This window comes from Stegostoma tigrinum, chromosome 26 (assembly GCF_030684315.1).
Source record: "Stegostoma tigrinum isolate sSteTig4 chromosome 26, sSteTig4.hap1, whole genome shotgun sequence".
Taxonomy (NCBI): Eukaryota; Metazoa; Chordata; class Chondrichthyes; order Orectolobiformes; family Stegostomatidae; genus Stegostoma; species Stegostoma tigrinum.
In genome coordinates this window covers 23942228-23957198 of record NC_081379.1, presented here as the reverse complement: position 1 = coordinate 23957198, position 14971 = coordinate 23942228, and the positions used below count along the sequence as shown (strand labels likewise).

At 38.5% G+C, this 14971-nt stretch overlaps 1 protein-coding gene across 1 annotated transcript in view; it reads left to right on the top strand.

Moving 5' to 3' along the window:
- LOC125464308 (coiled-coil domain-containing protein 63-like) overlaps positions 1-14971 on the top strand; it is a 73524-nt gene that overhangs the window by 39989 nt on the left and 18564 nt on the right. The window contains exons 4-6 of the mRNA XM_048556614.1: positions 3971-4093; positions 9294-9475; positions 11172-11329. Of these exons, the coding sequence (XP_048412571.1) occupies positions 3971-4093; positions 9294-9475; positions 11172-11329 (463 nt within the window). The remainder of the gene's footprint in view (positions 1-3970; positions 4094-9293; positions 9476-11171; positions 11330-14971) is intronic.

Genomic DNA, 14971 nt, shown 5'->3' with positions numbered 1-14971 from the left:
TCATAACGGGTAACGAAAGCAAACAACTTCTCCACAAACTTTTTTGCCTTATCATTCTGTAATAGAATTACGTCCAGAAATCTGGTAACCACATCCATTATAAATAGCAAATATTTGTTCCCACTTTTGGTTTTCGGGAGGGGACCTACACACTCAAATACAACCTGTGTAAGTGGTTCTTAAATTGCAGGAATTGCCATCAAAGGTGCTGGTTTTATCACTGCCTGCAGTGTTCCTAACATCTGAGAAGTACCTCAAGTATGGCAAAATTCAACCACATCTTTACACAATCCAGGTCAATAAAAAAGTTTCTGTCTTCCTCACTCCTAGATGACCTCCTATAGGTAATTTGTGTGCTATTCATAATATTTCCTGTCTGTATTCTATTGGCAACACAGTCTGGTGAACGTCCACCTATTTCTCATCTGCAATAACTGCCAAGGTCTCCATTTCCACCTTGAGATTTTATCATGGTAAAAGCATTCTAGTATCCACTCTGATACCTTTTCCAAACAGGCTTTATGATATAAATCCTTTAACATCTCATCTTTTTGTTGTAGCTCCATTAGTCTTTCAGAACCAAGCACTCTGCCTGATCCTCTACCAGCTTAGTTCTCCTTTACCATTTCATCAAACAGAGTGTCAGCTAGCTGGACCTCAATTCCTTCATTTTTCTGTGATAATGGGAACTGCAGATGCTGGAGAATCCAAGATAACAAAGTGTGGAGCTGGATGAACACAGCAGGCCAAGCAGTATCTCAGGAGCACAAAAGCTGACGTTTCGGGTCTAGGCCCAAAACGTCAGCTTTTGTGCTCCTGAGATACTGCTTGGCCTGCTGTATTCATCCAGCTCCACACTTTGTTATCCTTCATTTTTCTCTTTTGTTTTCCCTTCTTGTTTTAACTTACAGTTGTGGAATCTTGTCACCACACAGTCCAGAAAAAATCCAGGGTAATTTTTCTTTTAACTCGTCAGTTCCCTGGCTTTCATTTGGTTTTTCTACTATAATGGGCGTCACTCCCACCTATGATCCAGCTATATAATTTCCAAAAATAAACTGTATTCCTGGAATAGCCAATTTTTCCATCACTCCCACTATCACTTCCCCGTCTTGAATGAATCTTCTAAACTTATCTTGCACACGGGAACACTACTCCTCTCTCCATTTATTCCACAGATTACCACTCTCTCGGGCAATATTTCAGAAGGAGTGCAAATATTTTCATCTTTTGCTACTAAAGACAGACTAGCTCCCGTATCTCTCATTATTTTAACTTTTTTACCTACTCGCCCCGTTCTACCTGAGCAAATGTTACCCATACAGGTGAAGTCTTCGAAAAGATCAGGCGCCATCTTACTATCCAGCCTGTGACTAGGCTGTGCACTCTCCTGCAGCTTCTTGATTTCTCTTCAGATTTCCTTCACTATCTTAACTAATCCCATTGATTTAGTTTCTTTTACCACATCCTTTTTCCCAGTGCCTTTCTTAAACCACCAGCACTGTGACTTTGTGTATTCTACCTTATTGCAGTGAAAACACCTGAGGTCTTTCACCTCTTTTCCACCCTCTTGGGTTTCTTTTTTCACATTTAGTGAACTGTTCCCAGTGTGATCCACATTTTGTTTTTCAGCGAAGGATCTCCCTCTTTCCCAATTTCTATCCCTCACAGAATGAACTTGCTGCTAGAAGCTAGATTTCAATTTATACACTAATGCCTATTCATCTGCCATTTCTGCAGCTCTTCTCATTGTTTTGACTTTCTGTTCCTCAACATGAGTTCTTATCACTTCTGGAAGTGAGTTTTTAAATTCCTCTAGCAGAATACTATCTCTAAGAGTCTCATGCGTCTTTTCTATCTTTAATGCTCCCATCCATCTATTGAAGTTGCTCTGTTTAATTTTTTCAAACTTGATACAAGGCTGACCTTGTTCCTTTCTTACATTGTTGTACCGTTGTCTATGTGCTTTTGGTACCAATTTGTAGGCACTCAAAATAGCCTTTTTTTAACTTCTTCATATTTTCCTGACCGCTCCTCTGACAGCACTGCAAGCACCTCACTAGCTCTGCCTACCAACTTGGTCTGAATTAACATTACCCACACGGTCTCTGGCCAGTTCATCTGTTTAGCCAATTTCTCAAACAAAATGGAAAAAGTTTGTCCATATTTTTCATCCAATTTTGGTAATGTTTGTACATATTTATATATATATATCCCTACCAGGCTGTTGGCAATGATAAGTTCGAAGCATCATCACTTCTTTCTTGTACTTTTGCTTCTATCATTTGAAATCTTTTTGGCTTCAAGTTCCAACTTCATCTTTTCCAACTCAAACATTCTGTCCCTTTCTTTATCTTCTGACTCCAGCCTTTTAAGTTCACTTTCTACGTCCAGTTGTCTCATTTGCAAGTTAATTTTTTTCTAACTCCACTGCACTTGACTGTTTTTCTGATGTACCTAACTGCTTGGCTAACTCCGTTACAATTTCAGCTTTCTTATTATCCCTAGTTAAACTCAATTTTAGTCTGTGTGCTAATTCTAAAAGTGTCACTTTTTTCTGTGACACTTGATAGTGGACCCCCAGAACCTCTTTAGTATTGTTAAGAACCATTTCCCCATTTGTGATTTAACCAACAATAACCAACTGAAATCAGCTGGGACCATTCGTACCCTAAATCTGTTCAAACCTGTCCAAATTCCAGATGAGCCCCCAAGCTGTTATAAAGTGGAGGTTGCCCCCCCAGAACTAAAACCAAAACACCCAAAGAGGAGCACCTTGCCCCATAAGCTGTAAAAGGAGTGTGAAAAGTGGGGTAACCTGCTTTTCAGAAACTTCTAGTAGTTAAATAAAATAAATCTCTGACCCTCACTTTAAAATCAACAAGTAACAATTTACCTATCTAACTCTAACAGTGAACAAATTAACTAAATTATTAACAAATTGAATAAATCCCTTATAACTACAAACTATTCCCGAATAATGCAAGATTCCAATGAGGTACAGTTCCAATAAGTACAAGTCCCACTTCTATATATATATAAAAATAAAATTTAGTCTGTCGAAATTACAGACAGGTTATGTGTCTTACATACTATTTGACAACACATAATGTAGCTTAGTTATTAGAGCTGGATTCATTATTAAGGTTTTAATTGGAAAAACAACAGGAACCATTACAGTCACTATAACCCCAAATAATATTTGCAGCATGAAATAATTGGATTTTGAAAGATATTTTATGTCAGGAAGCTTGTTATCAGGCTCCAACATTGTCTATCTGAGATGTACTAAAGTAGATTAGAGCGACTGCTTCTTCAAGGTCACAATCATTGCCGTGTGTTTCCTTGTTTCAGTTCTCTATGGTTGTATGGTTGCAATTGGGAAGTTAAAACCATTCCCTATCTTAAAAGTACAAATAAGTTCATGACTTTTTGTTGTTTTCTCTTTTTTTAAAAGAAGTGGTGGGAGGAATGATCTCTCTTTTTATCTGTTCTTGTTCTGTTCTTGGGCAACATATGTCCTAAGTCAAGTTGAAGGGTAGTAGTTTCTGTTAGTCTTCTTACTCTGGAAGAATCTCATGAAGGTTCAATGTTCTCTCCTCATTTGAGAAAGTATCTGGACATTGCTTAATGCCTCACAATAGTAATACACCTGAAATTAGGAGCGCACAAGATGGTGGTCAAAACTATTGGCCAAGATTCAAATACAATACTTAATTCTGCCTTTCATATGACTTATATTCCGATTTATTTTGGTGAATCGAAATATGCTTGCTGCATTTCATTTACTAATTTTGCCTCTAACATTGAACAATGTGAAATAAATTGCTTGATTTGCTATCCTTAAATGTCTTTCAGCTAAAAATACTCTTATTTTGAAGAAAACATTTCCTAGTATGCATAAAATATATTAACACATATAAGATTAATTTACACTTAAAAATGCATACCAGATATCTTTATTGTACAGATAAGAGACCAAGAAGATAAAATTAACAAACAAAAGATGTCTATTGGAGGACTAAGGAGTGTTCATCAACGACGCAGACATTTGCAAAAGCAAATACAGACTTTGGAGAATCAACTGAACTTGGTAAGTTGATGTATATGAACGTTGTATCGAACGAATTTGCATTTTCAATGCATTTTGAAATCAAAAGGTTTGGCTACCTGCATGTTTACTTTAACCTGATGTGTCAAAACGTCAAATAGTGCATGTGATGAAAGGATTTGATGTGAATACTGTCTTACAATGTAAGAATCAAGTTGGACCATTAGTCACAAGACAGTGTTTCTTTACTGAGCTTCTAAATGTGCTAATTCTGGATGGCAGCATATCTTGACTCTCTATTAACAACCTTCCACATCATTCTGGGACAATGAAATGTACCAGCAAGTATTATAATCCACCAGACTTTGATATTTAATTATTTAAAATGTTAGCGCATGCGACAGACTTGCCTGATTGGCATTTCAGGAGACATTCCTAGAGGATAGTGAGTGTTGTTGAGAGTGACTGCTGACTCCTAGAAATAGTGATGAGATTAGATAGCCCATTATAAGGAAGATGGAAAGGTCCAATGAACTAAAGATATCAGATTATTGGTACAGGTTGTATCCCGTCCACATTTGAAATGTAGCTCTGGCTCAGATTGGGCAAGGTGAATTAGAATGGGACTTGCATCGTATGCTCTGTGGATCAAATGAAAAGTGAAGAAAATTACTCATGGTGCCTGTAGTTAAACTTTTACAGGGCACAATTTATACATCTAAATACTGATAACTACTAACTAATTATGTCTTGTCTCAAGGGCAACTTCAGTACGGTATTAGTCTATGTAAGAAATATTTAGCTACTGTATGTAATTAGCTCTACATATTTAATCAAAAAGAAATCCAGTAGGGAATGCGGAAGAAATGTATTTACCCAAGGAGTGGCAAGAACATGGAAGTTTCTACAATAGAGAATAGTTGAAGTGAATTGTATACATGCATTTTAGAGGAAGCTAAACAAGCATTTGAAAGAGAAAGGAATACAGCAGTAGATTTAGATAAGATGGGCAAAGGTTTGATTGGAGACTCATACTCTGTCCTGGTTGGCCTTAGCTGCTGGCATTTTTGCCAACTTTAAACACTTTGTACCTTCTTCCTAACAAAAAATTTGGGCCATCTTTAATCTCTACCCAACATTATAGCTGCAAGGCAGATATCAAAACAATTTGCTTCTATTTGTTCACATGACCCCTTTCAGTTACCCTACAGTTACCTATCACATGGGTAACACACATAATTCAAATACACATTCTTTCAGACACAGAAACAAATGATGTTACCTAGCATAGTGACAAAACATCTGAACAAAAACAAGCCACCTTGGTGAGCAAGTGAACAACCTCACCCACAACCCGAGCTACGAAAGTACTTTGCAAGAAGTTAACTGTAAATTTTAGATTCAGTTTCAAAATTTAATAATCTTACAAACCTGATCATACATACTGCAAACATTATATTAAGAAAAGATTATTTAAGAGTTCCTGCAATTGTCAATGTTCATTTGTTTTCATACTAATTTGGTGAATAATTGAATAAAAAAGTATATCTGGCAAAAATTGTTTTGGTTCGTATAAAGTTTTTTGCATTAAATCTGTGATCTTGATTTGGCTCAAATAGGAGGTCGGAGCAGCCACTTCAACCCAGTAATAATAATATTCCAAACAAAAGACACATTTTGTCAAAGCTAATTATCTTACATTTGTCAGAACAATTTTCAAATGTACCAATCCAAGAAAAAGCCAACATTTATACAGTGTGAAAGAAACGTCCTGATTGACTGGAGAATGCACCAATTAATAATGACTGACAGTTCATTGCTAGATTTGCTTTGTTTAAATTTTAAACATGAAAGGTTGACTCTTATTAATTAGGACTTTTTCCTGAGAAATGAATCAGTGAATGGCAGTCATATACTTTATTTGGTTGACGTAGGGACAGTGCATGTACAAGTTCTTTCTGTTGCAAAAAGCAGTGCACGTTGTATTAGCACATGTAGCTTCTAGGACATACATGTGCACCATATTGCGAGCCCAACTGACAATTTTAAATTGGGGTTTTCAGTGTAATTTTGTGCACCCTCAGTATTATCTAACAAATGTAGTTTACTTGCAGTACCATATTTAATGTTAGACATGGTGTTGCAGACTTTGCAAGCATGTGCTGTTGGGTACAATCAATATCCTACTTGTTGTGAATAGATAGTCTTTGGCACCACAGCAGCAATGACTTTCATGTACTATCTCACTTATTTATGTGATAAGCAGAATATCTTTTTGGCCTGATGGCAATTTCCTGCTAGTGGCAAACGCCCCTCATGTTATTGGCATAGTAGCAGCATGGGACAAGTAGCTTCACTTGTTCAAACCTTTGAAATACCTTATTCTCCCAGGGTAAATTGAGAACTTTTCATTTCTGCCCTAGAATCTCTCATAATATCATCAATGGCTAGCGGGCATTTGTTTGGTGCAAATTTTACTTGCCACACATGTTCCCAGATGTTCTCCAAGAATTCCTGCATGAGGTCTTGTTATGCCTCAGTAGAATAGCAAATAATACTGAACACTGCATTCTTAAGAAAACAGCTTCACCTCTAATGTTTTGTTGTAGGAAAGCTCATTGATGAAAGAATTAAAGATGGTTGGGTCTAGGGCACCACCCTGAGAAACTCCTGCAGTAATGTCCTGGGACTGAGATGATTATCCTTCAACAGCCATTAACATCTTCCTTTGTGCTAGGCATGACTCTGATGAGTGGAGAGCTTTCTTGTTGATTTTCATGACCTCTTTTCTTGATAAGGATCCATAATACCACACTCAGCCTAATACTACCTCGATGTCAAAGGCAGTCATTCATACCACCAGGTCAGCATTTTCATGTTTGCCTGATTCTGCTCCTGATACGGTCTTCTAAAATCTGCCTTGAACCAGTGTTGGAAGCTGCATTGATGGTCCTAGCACTGAATGCTGCTGGGGCCAGTTTGTTAAATATATTCAAGAGAGAGCTGGATATGGCCCTTATAGCTGAAGGGATCAATGGGTAGGGAGAGAAAGTTAGAGTGGGACACTGAAATTGTGTGATCAGCCAAGATCATAGTGAATGGTGGTGCAGTCTTGAAGGGCTGAATAGCCTACTCCTGCACCTATTTTCTATGTTACTATGTACGATATTGGGTATGCCAGGCCATGAGGTTACATATTATGATTGAATACAGTCCTGCCACTGCTATTGAGCAACAGCGCCTCATGTATTCCCAGTTTTGAGTTGCTAAATCTGTTCTCAATCTCTAGGCCTGAAACGTCAGCTTTTGTGCTCCTGAGATGCTGCTGGGCCTGCTGTGTTCATCCAGCCTCACATTTTATTATCTTGGATTCTCCAGCATCTGCAGTTCCCATTATCTCTGACTCAATCTCTCCCATGTAGCCTGGTAGTAGTGCCATACAATAAAATGGAGAATCCCTCATTGTGAAGATAGGAGTTTATCTCCACAAAGTGGTCACTTCTACTAGTGTTGCCATTGAGAGATGCATTTATGGTAGATAGATTGATGAGGACATGATCAAGACAGTTATTCCCTCTTGTTGGTTCTCTCATCAGCTTCTACAGCCCCAGTTTGACATGTTATGTCCTTGACTCAGCTAGCTCAGTCAGTAGGATGTTTGTAGCCATTTTCACCAGCTAAAACATGATTGTGAAATTATAATCTATCTTAGCGACAAAAATTGAAGGCCCCTTCCCAGAATATATTTTGTACTATTGCTATCCTCAGTGCATCTTCTTTAACATGAAGAAATATTGAATCATCAGCTGAGGGAGAGTGGTGGAGCTAATCAGGAAGCAGCTTCCTTGATGAAACCTCATGGGGTCAGAAGTCAAAGTTGAGGACTCCCATAGTAACTCCCTCCAGTCTGTATATGACTGTGGCACCCCATTTATTAGGTCTGTCCAGGTATTAGGAAGCTGACCAAAAGTTTAAACAAAAAGTTTATGATGGTGGAATGGGAAGTTGGCTGCAAGGTATGATTCAGTGAGTATGATTACATATGACTATTTACTCATCTGTGGGTCAACTCTCCAAATTTTGGCATATGTCCCCAAATAATATGAGCTAATGGGTGTGGAGGGCACAAATGTGGCAAGTGAATAGTGGGGAGGACCTATCTTCCCTATTTACATTCCATTACTTAATATTACTTTCAGATACAAGAAAGTTTCCTTATGGAAATTCAGCCTTACAACTGCACTCCCCCCGCCTTAATCCTTTGTCCTCTTCAACTCCCTGATTGACATGAGTCAAAGAATCTTCCAAATGAATTGAAGTGACAACTTTTATAGCTCCTGAATTAACACCCATTCATTGAGCACTGCAGCTTTATTCTCCTTGAGAAATAATGCATGTCATCACCAATATTGGGCTTAGCTTCAAATGCCACCATTTCTTCGTCTTCAAAATTGCTTACCTTCATCTAGATAATTTATCTGTGCTCCCACCTCATTTTAATTGCTGTCAAATATATATTGATGTATTAATTTTAATTTTTTAATATCCACCTTGTTAACATGTGGTCCCTTACTATTCACAATCTCTGCTTAAAACTCAGTGCATCCTGTACCATTCTGTTCACTCTTCTGTGCTATCTTTGTATTTTTTTCTGTGTCCCAGCGGATTGAATTTAAAGTCCTGAATTTTATGTTTCTACAGTCTTTTATTCTTTCGCACACCATTTAGTCCTGTAACCTCCTTTAGACCTTAAGTGCATTGCTCTCCACCACCACCACCCTGCTCCACCCTCCCTGCCATGTCTCACTCTACAGAAGGGACTGGGACTACTTAGAATTTCCTCCCTGACCATTCTTCGCTTCTTCCTGTGTTCTTAAAAGACTCTGAAGACCACCTTTTGAACCAATTATTCAATCAGCTCTTGCTATTGTTGATTTGTGCTGCACTGTAGTGAATCTCCAGGCCCAGAGTGTAGTCTCACAGGATTATGCTTAGAGATTCAGTACATGATAATCATGAAATGAGAAAAGGTCATTGGTGTCATATTTTGGAAACATTAACTAGTTCACGTGTTATTTGTCAGAACTATACTGTTGCTAAATTATGTAAAAATGCAAAAATGTAAATAAAAAAACCAACTGGTGTCAAACACTTGCCTTGTGAAAATCAAATGAGGCCAATACAATTGCCATTTTGAAAATTGCCTCACTTTTCTCATCTTGAACTTTGCACTTTTTTTTAGTCAACTATAAAGTTTAACACAATTCTGACTGAAAATCGGAAGCTTCGTGAAGAAATCAATATCCTGAGGGTTAATAAAGAAATTTATACCAAACTCTACAATAAGCTCAGTACGAAACTACAAGAACAAAAAAAAATAATGAAAGAAATTGTTGAGGAATCTGTGCAAGCTTATGACCAACGGTGAGCACCCATCTAGCCAATACCAGGTTAGAAAGCAAATTAAACTTTAGAATGATGTTTTAAATTTTGTGGAACTTCATGGCCTTTTAAATAGCTGATCCAGTCACAGAAAACTGAAGTGTTATTCATTCCTTCAAGTGTCAGTACTAAAGATTTCACAACTGTTCAATGCTGAAATAACAAATTTGGCAAATGGCCTCAGGCTGAATAATGTTTACATTAGGTTCAATTCTTGACCTATATTTTCAACCAGTAAGGCAGTTCATGAGATGAAAATTCAAAAATAAAAATTATTTGTTAATGAACAGTGATAAAATGATAAACAGAAAAGGATGTCCCGAATATTACTTATAAACTCAGAGCTGTCTAAATGCAGACATATTTCAAATTGAAAACCGAAAGAACTGCGTTGCTGTAAATCAGGAACAAAAATAAAGTTGTTGGAAAAGTTCAGTGGATCTGGCAGCATCTGTGAAGGAAAAAAGAGTTAACATTTTGGGTCTGGTGAGTAAGTGTCACTGGTCCCAAAATGTTAACTCTGTTTATATTTCAAATTGATTTTTGTTTTGACTTGGATCAAGGCTAAAAGTAGATGATTGTTGATGCATTGCATTGTCAGCATTCTAGTTATGTTTTATTCAAACTAAAGTAGTTAAAAGTTGCCCCTTTCTCAATCTCCAATTCTTAAGGAATTATGAAACTCTTCTCCCTAGCTTTGTCTTATAATTTAAAAGTGCATTTAATTAATATTCATCAATCAATCATTAAGATTGTACTCAATACTAAACTGTGAAGGTTACTGAATATAATTATCTTACCACTTCAATTTGCCTTCTTATCTGCTGAAAGTACTGACTCACACTAAAATGTAGTCTTGAAAGCACAGGACGCATTCTTGCATGTTGCCCACATAACTATTTGTCAGGAACCAGCCTGTCTTTAGACCAACATCACTTTTAGCAATGGTAGGACTGGATGACTCCAGAATTGATTCTGTTCCCAGGTTGAGATTTATGTATTGCTTTATAGGCTCTTTTTATACACTTGATTGGGTTCAGTCAAGGGAGTTGTATCTGATTTTGCTGCTCTTGTTCAAGTGCAGTAATGTTCATTATGAGACACTTGGCACTGCACATCTGACATCAGCTAAAATACGGAACTGGGAGCATCACTGATTGCGAGTGTCAGGTGCATACTAGCCATTGCATTTCTGACTAAACCATTGTGGAGACCCTGAATACATTTTGTTTAGGAGACAGTAGAAGAAGGAACTGTTGAATCCTGTTCTAAACTGGGCTGCTTAAGAAATATGATGTATGGTGACAATGTAATTTCATGCAGGAAGACTAGCACATGCAGACACCTGAGGCTAGGTTGCAATATTTGAATTTAGAAATGATGCTGCTGCAATGGAACCTTGAACATAAAATATGTTGCCTTATTTTAGAAGGAAGCAAATTCAGGGATCTTTGGATTCAAAGGCCAACTGTGGACAGGATTGACTAATATCCACCATGCATAAAACAGATCTTCTTAGTCAGTGCCTCATGCTTATAGACATTGAACATGTACAGAAAGCTGAAGAGATATCTGTGCCAGTCAAAATTGGGTCGGTGCATCATGGTTTATGAAGTACTACTTCCAGTTGGCATAATTTATGTAATTTTAAATTCATTAATTTCTTTTTCAATCCTAGGATGGAGGCAGAAACAAGAATAAATGCTGTAAAGGAACGAAGTGCAAAAGACATCCTACTGTACAATACAGAGATAAAAGAACTAATGCGTATTATTGATCATGAGGCAAAGCTGAAAGACTTTATGCTGATTAAATTTCGACAACTTACAAGAGAAGGTATACGGGATTTTTTTTGTAAATTTAAAGAATTACGTTTTTGATCTGCTGAAATAACATGAGTTAGACCTGGTATCTCAAGCATTTGAGTATTTCTTCCCACCAGAAATTCCAAGTCTCAGTTTTTATTAAATTCATTTTTGGGTCATCGACTATCTGGAAAAACACATTTATGCCATCCATACTTGTCATAACTGTTGATGGAGCTTCTTCTTAAAATGCTCCAGTTGTGCTACTCTGCAGTGTCATAATACAATGAATTCCAGGATAATGGTACATCACAATGGATAGTGTCCATGTCGTGTCCTTGTCCTGCTTGGTTGCAGCAACTGTGGAGGTAATCCTGAATTGGATATTACATGCCACTGCTGATGTGTTTTCTGTAAGGAATCATGTAAAATAGATTGGGAAGTTTGCCCATCACCTTCCCACCACCTCTGATCCCTTAATACTGAGGTAGATGGGTCCTGAAATCAGGAGCCCATCCACCATATTAAAAGATGATAATTAAGAGTCAACAAACTTGTTAATTCTCATTTGATCTTCATAGCATTGTTGACATGGGATTGCCTGCGGTGCTGACAGTGTCCATTACGGAGCCTTGGCATTGCCGGGACTACTGGAGCTACTGGCCAGTAGATTGGCTGATAGCTCTAGGTGATGAAAAACCCTCCCCACTCTAAGCCACTTTAATCCATCTGCAACATGTTATGGCTGTGGGGCAGGCTTGTTCTCTACCTGTCAAGTCGTCATCAACTTTTCCCCAGCAAGCCATCTGCCCACTGAACCTCTGTAGTCCGTCCTGCAGATTGTGCATACTACCTTCATGATATGTATGCTTGACAAGGAGTGCCAGTGATGGGTTTGTGTGTTTGCACTTTTCTATACACCATAATTTAGGAACATATGCTCCTACATCCTATTAAATTCCAATACGTAATAATATGTTAAATTCACTTAGTGCCCGCTTTCTACTTTCCATTGTGCCTCTTATGGAACAACCTTCCTGACCAAGATCCATTAATAGACAACCTCTGGATGAAGGAATGGCCAGCATGGGAAGCAGTTTGTTTCATAGTCCATGCACACTGAACCTCCTCTATTGAAAACTCAGTATAAACAGACACAAACAATACCGTATATTACTGAATAGCGTCTCCTTGAGAAACTATGTAACAGACTCATCACATAAACTCAGCAAACAATGAGTCAATTGTTTGTCTCTGGAGATTTGCATTCACTTAAATAAGTAAAATTCTTAGATTTGGTCATAGTGACCAAGGATTAAAATCATGAAAAACAGCTGAAATGAGCTACTTTGTAAAGCTGCTTGAAGATCCGTTTCCTTAAGTGTGAATACATTTGAGGGAAGAAAGACACTTCTTTATTTCTGTGTCTGCAAATGATGGTACAGGTTTCAGTACTAAGTTTTTAAAAACTTTTTCATGAGATGTGGGCATGCTGTTGGGCCAACACTTATTGTATTTGACTAATTGCCTTTGAGAAAGTGATGGTGAGCTGCCTTCCTCTACCGTTGTAGTTATTTTCTTCCAGTTATTTATGGGACGTGGGCATCACTGGCTGGCCAGCATTTCCTGCCCATCCCTAGTTGTCCTTGAGAAGGTGTTGGTGACCTGCCTTCTTGAGCCACTGCAATCCACCTGCTGTGGGTTGACCCACAATGCCATTAGGGATGGAATTCCAGGATTTTGACCCAGCGACAGTGAAGGAATGACAATACATTTCCAAGTAAGGATGGTGAGTGGCTTGGAAGGGAAGTTGAAGTTGGTAGTGTTCCCATATATCTCTTGCCCTGGTCCTTCTATATAGAAGTGGTTCTAGGTTTGCAAAGTGCTATCTGAGTATCTTTGGTGAATTTCTGCAGCACATCAGTGGTGGGAGTGGATGCTTGTGGATGTAGTGTCAATCAAGCAGGTTGCTTTCTCCTGGATGCTATCAAGCTTCTTGAGTGTTACTGGAACTGCACACATCCAGGCAAATGGGGAGTATTCCGTCACGCTCCTGACTTGTGCCTTGTAGATGGTGAACAGGCCTTGAGGAGTCAGGAGGTGAGTTATTCTTAGCTTCTGACCTGCTCTTGTAGCCATGGTGTTTATGTGGTGAGTCCAGTTGAGTTCAGGTCAATGATAGTAGTGGGGGATTCAGTGATGGTAACACCATTGAATGTCAAGGGATGGTGGTTAGAATGTCTCTTATTAGTGATGGCCATAGCCTGGCATTTGTATGTCACTTGCCACTTGCCAGCTCAAGCCTGGGTATTGTCAGGATCTTGTTGTATTTGAACATCAACTGCTTCAGTATCTGAGGGGTCACAAATAGTGCTGTACATTGTGCAATCATCAGTAAACATCCCCACTTCAGACCTTGTGATGGAGGGAAAGTCATTGATGAAACAGCTGAAGATAGTTGGGCCAAGGACACTGCCTGAGGAACTCCCGCAGAGATGTCCTGGAGCTGATATGATTGCCCTCCAACTACTATGACTATTTTCCTATGTGTCAGGTATGATTTCAACCACCAGAGAGTTTGCCCCCGATACCCATTGATTCCAGTTTTGCTAGGGATCCTTGATGCCATACTTGGTTGAATTCCTTCCCTGAAGGACATTAGTGAACCATATGATTTTTTCTGAGAATTGGCAGTGATTTCATGGTGATCAGTAGATTCTTAATTCCATATTTTAAAAAATTGGTAAACTAAATAAAGGGAGACTTGATGATGGGATACTGGTTTCTGTGCAGTTATTTAAAGTATTTATAGATATTTCTATTCAATCTGATTCAGAGATGTTATTATATTCATCTGAATCATAAGTGAGATTTGAACCCATGCCTACTGGCTCAAATACAGGGACACGACCATTGTAACACAATGAACGGAGAATTTGTATGACTGATCCAGTTCAGTTTCTAGTTAATTCAAATTCCCAAGATGTTGATAGTCAGGGATTCATTGATGATAATGACATTAAACGTTAAAGAGAGATGATTAGATTCTCTCTTGTTGGACATGATCAGCCCCTGGCACTTGTATGGTATAATGTTACCAGCTATTTGTCAAACGAAGCCTGAATGTTATCTATATCTTGCTGCATGTGGACATAGGCTGCCTCAGTATCTGAGGAGTTGCAAATGGTGCTGAAAATTGTGCAATCATCAAAGTCCCTATTTATGAACTTGCAATTGAGAGAAGGTAGTTAATGAAGCAGCTGAAGGTGGTTGGGCCTAGAACATTACCCTGAGGAAATCATGGGCTTGTGTGGTGCAATGGTAGTTTCCTCTGAGACCGGGGACCCTGGGTGCAAATCCCATTTGCTTCAGAGGTGTGTAATAACATCTCTGAACAGATTGTTCAGGAACATTTTAACACTGATGAACTCCTGAAGTACTGTGCTCGGATTGAGATAATTGACCTCTAACAACCACAACGACCTTCCATAGGGTATGATTCCAACCAGCTGAGCATATTCCGTCGATTGCAATTGACTCCAGCTTTGCCAGGGCCCCTTGATACCCTACCCCATCAAATGCTGAAATGGTCATAAGGCCTGTCACTCTCACCTCACCTCTGGAGTTCAGCTATTTTGTCCATGTTTGGACTAAGGCTGCAATGAGGTGAGGA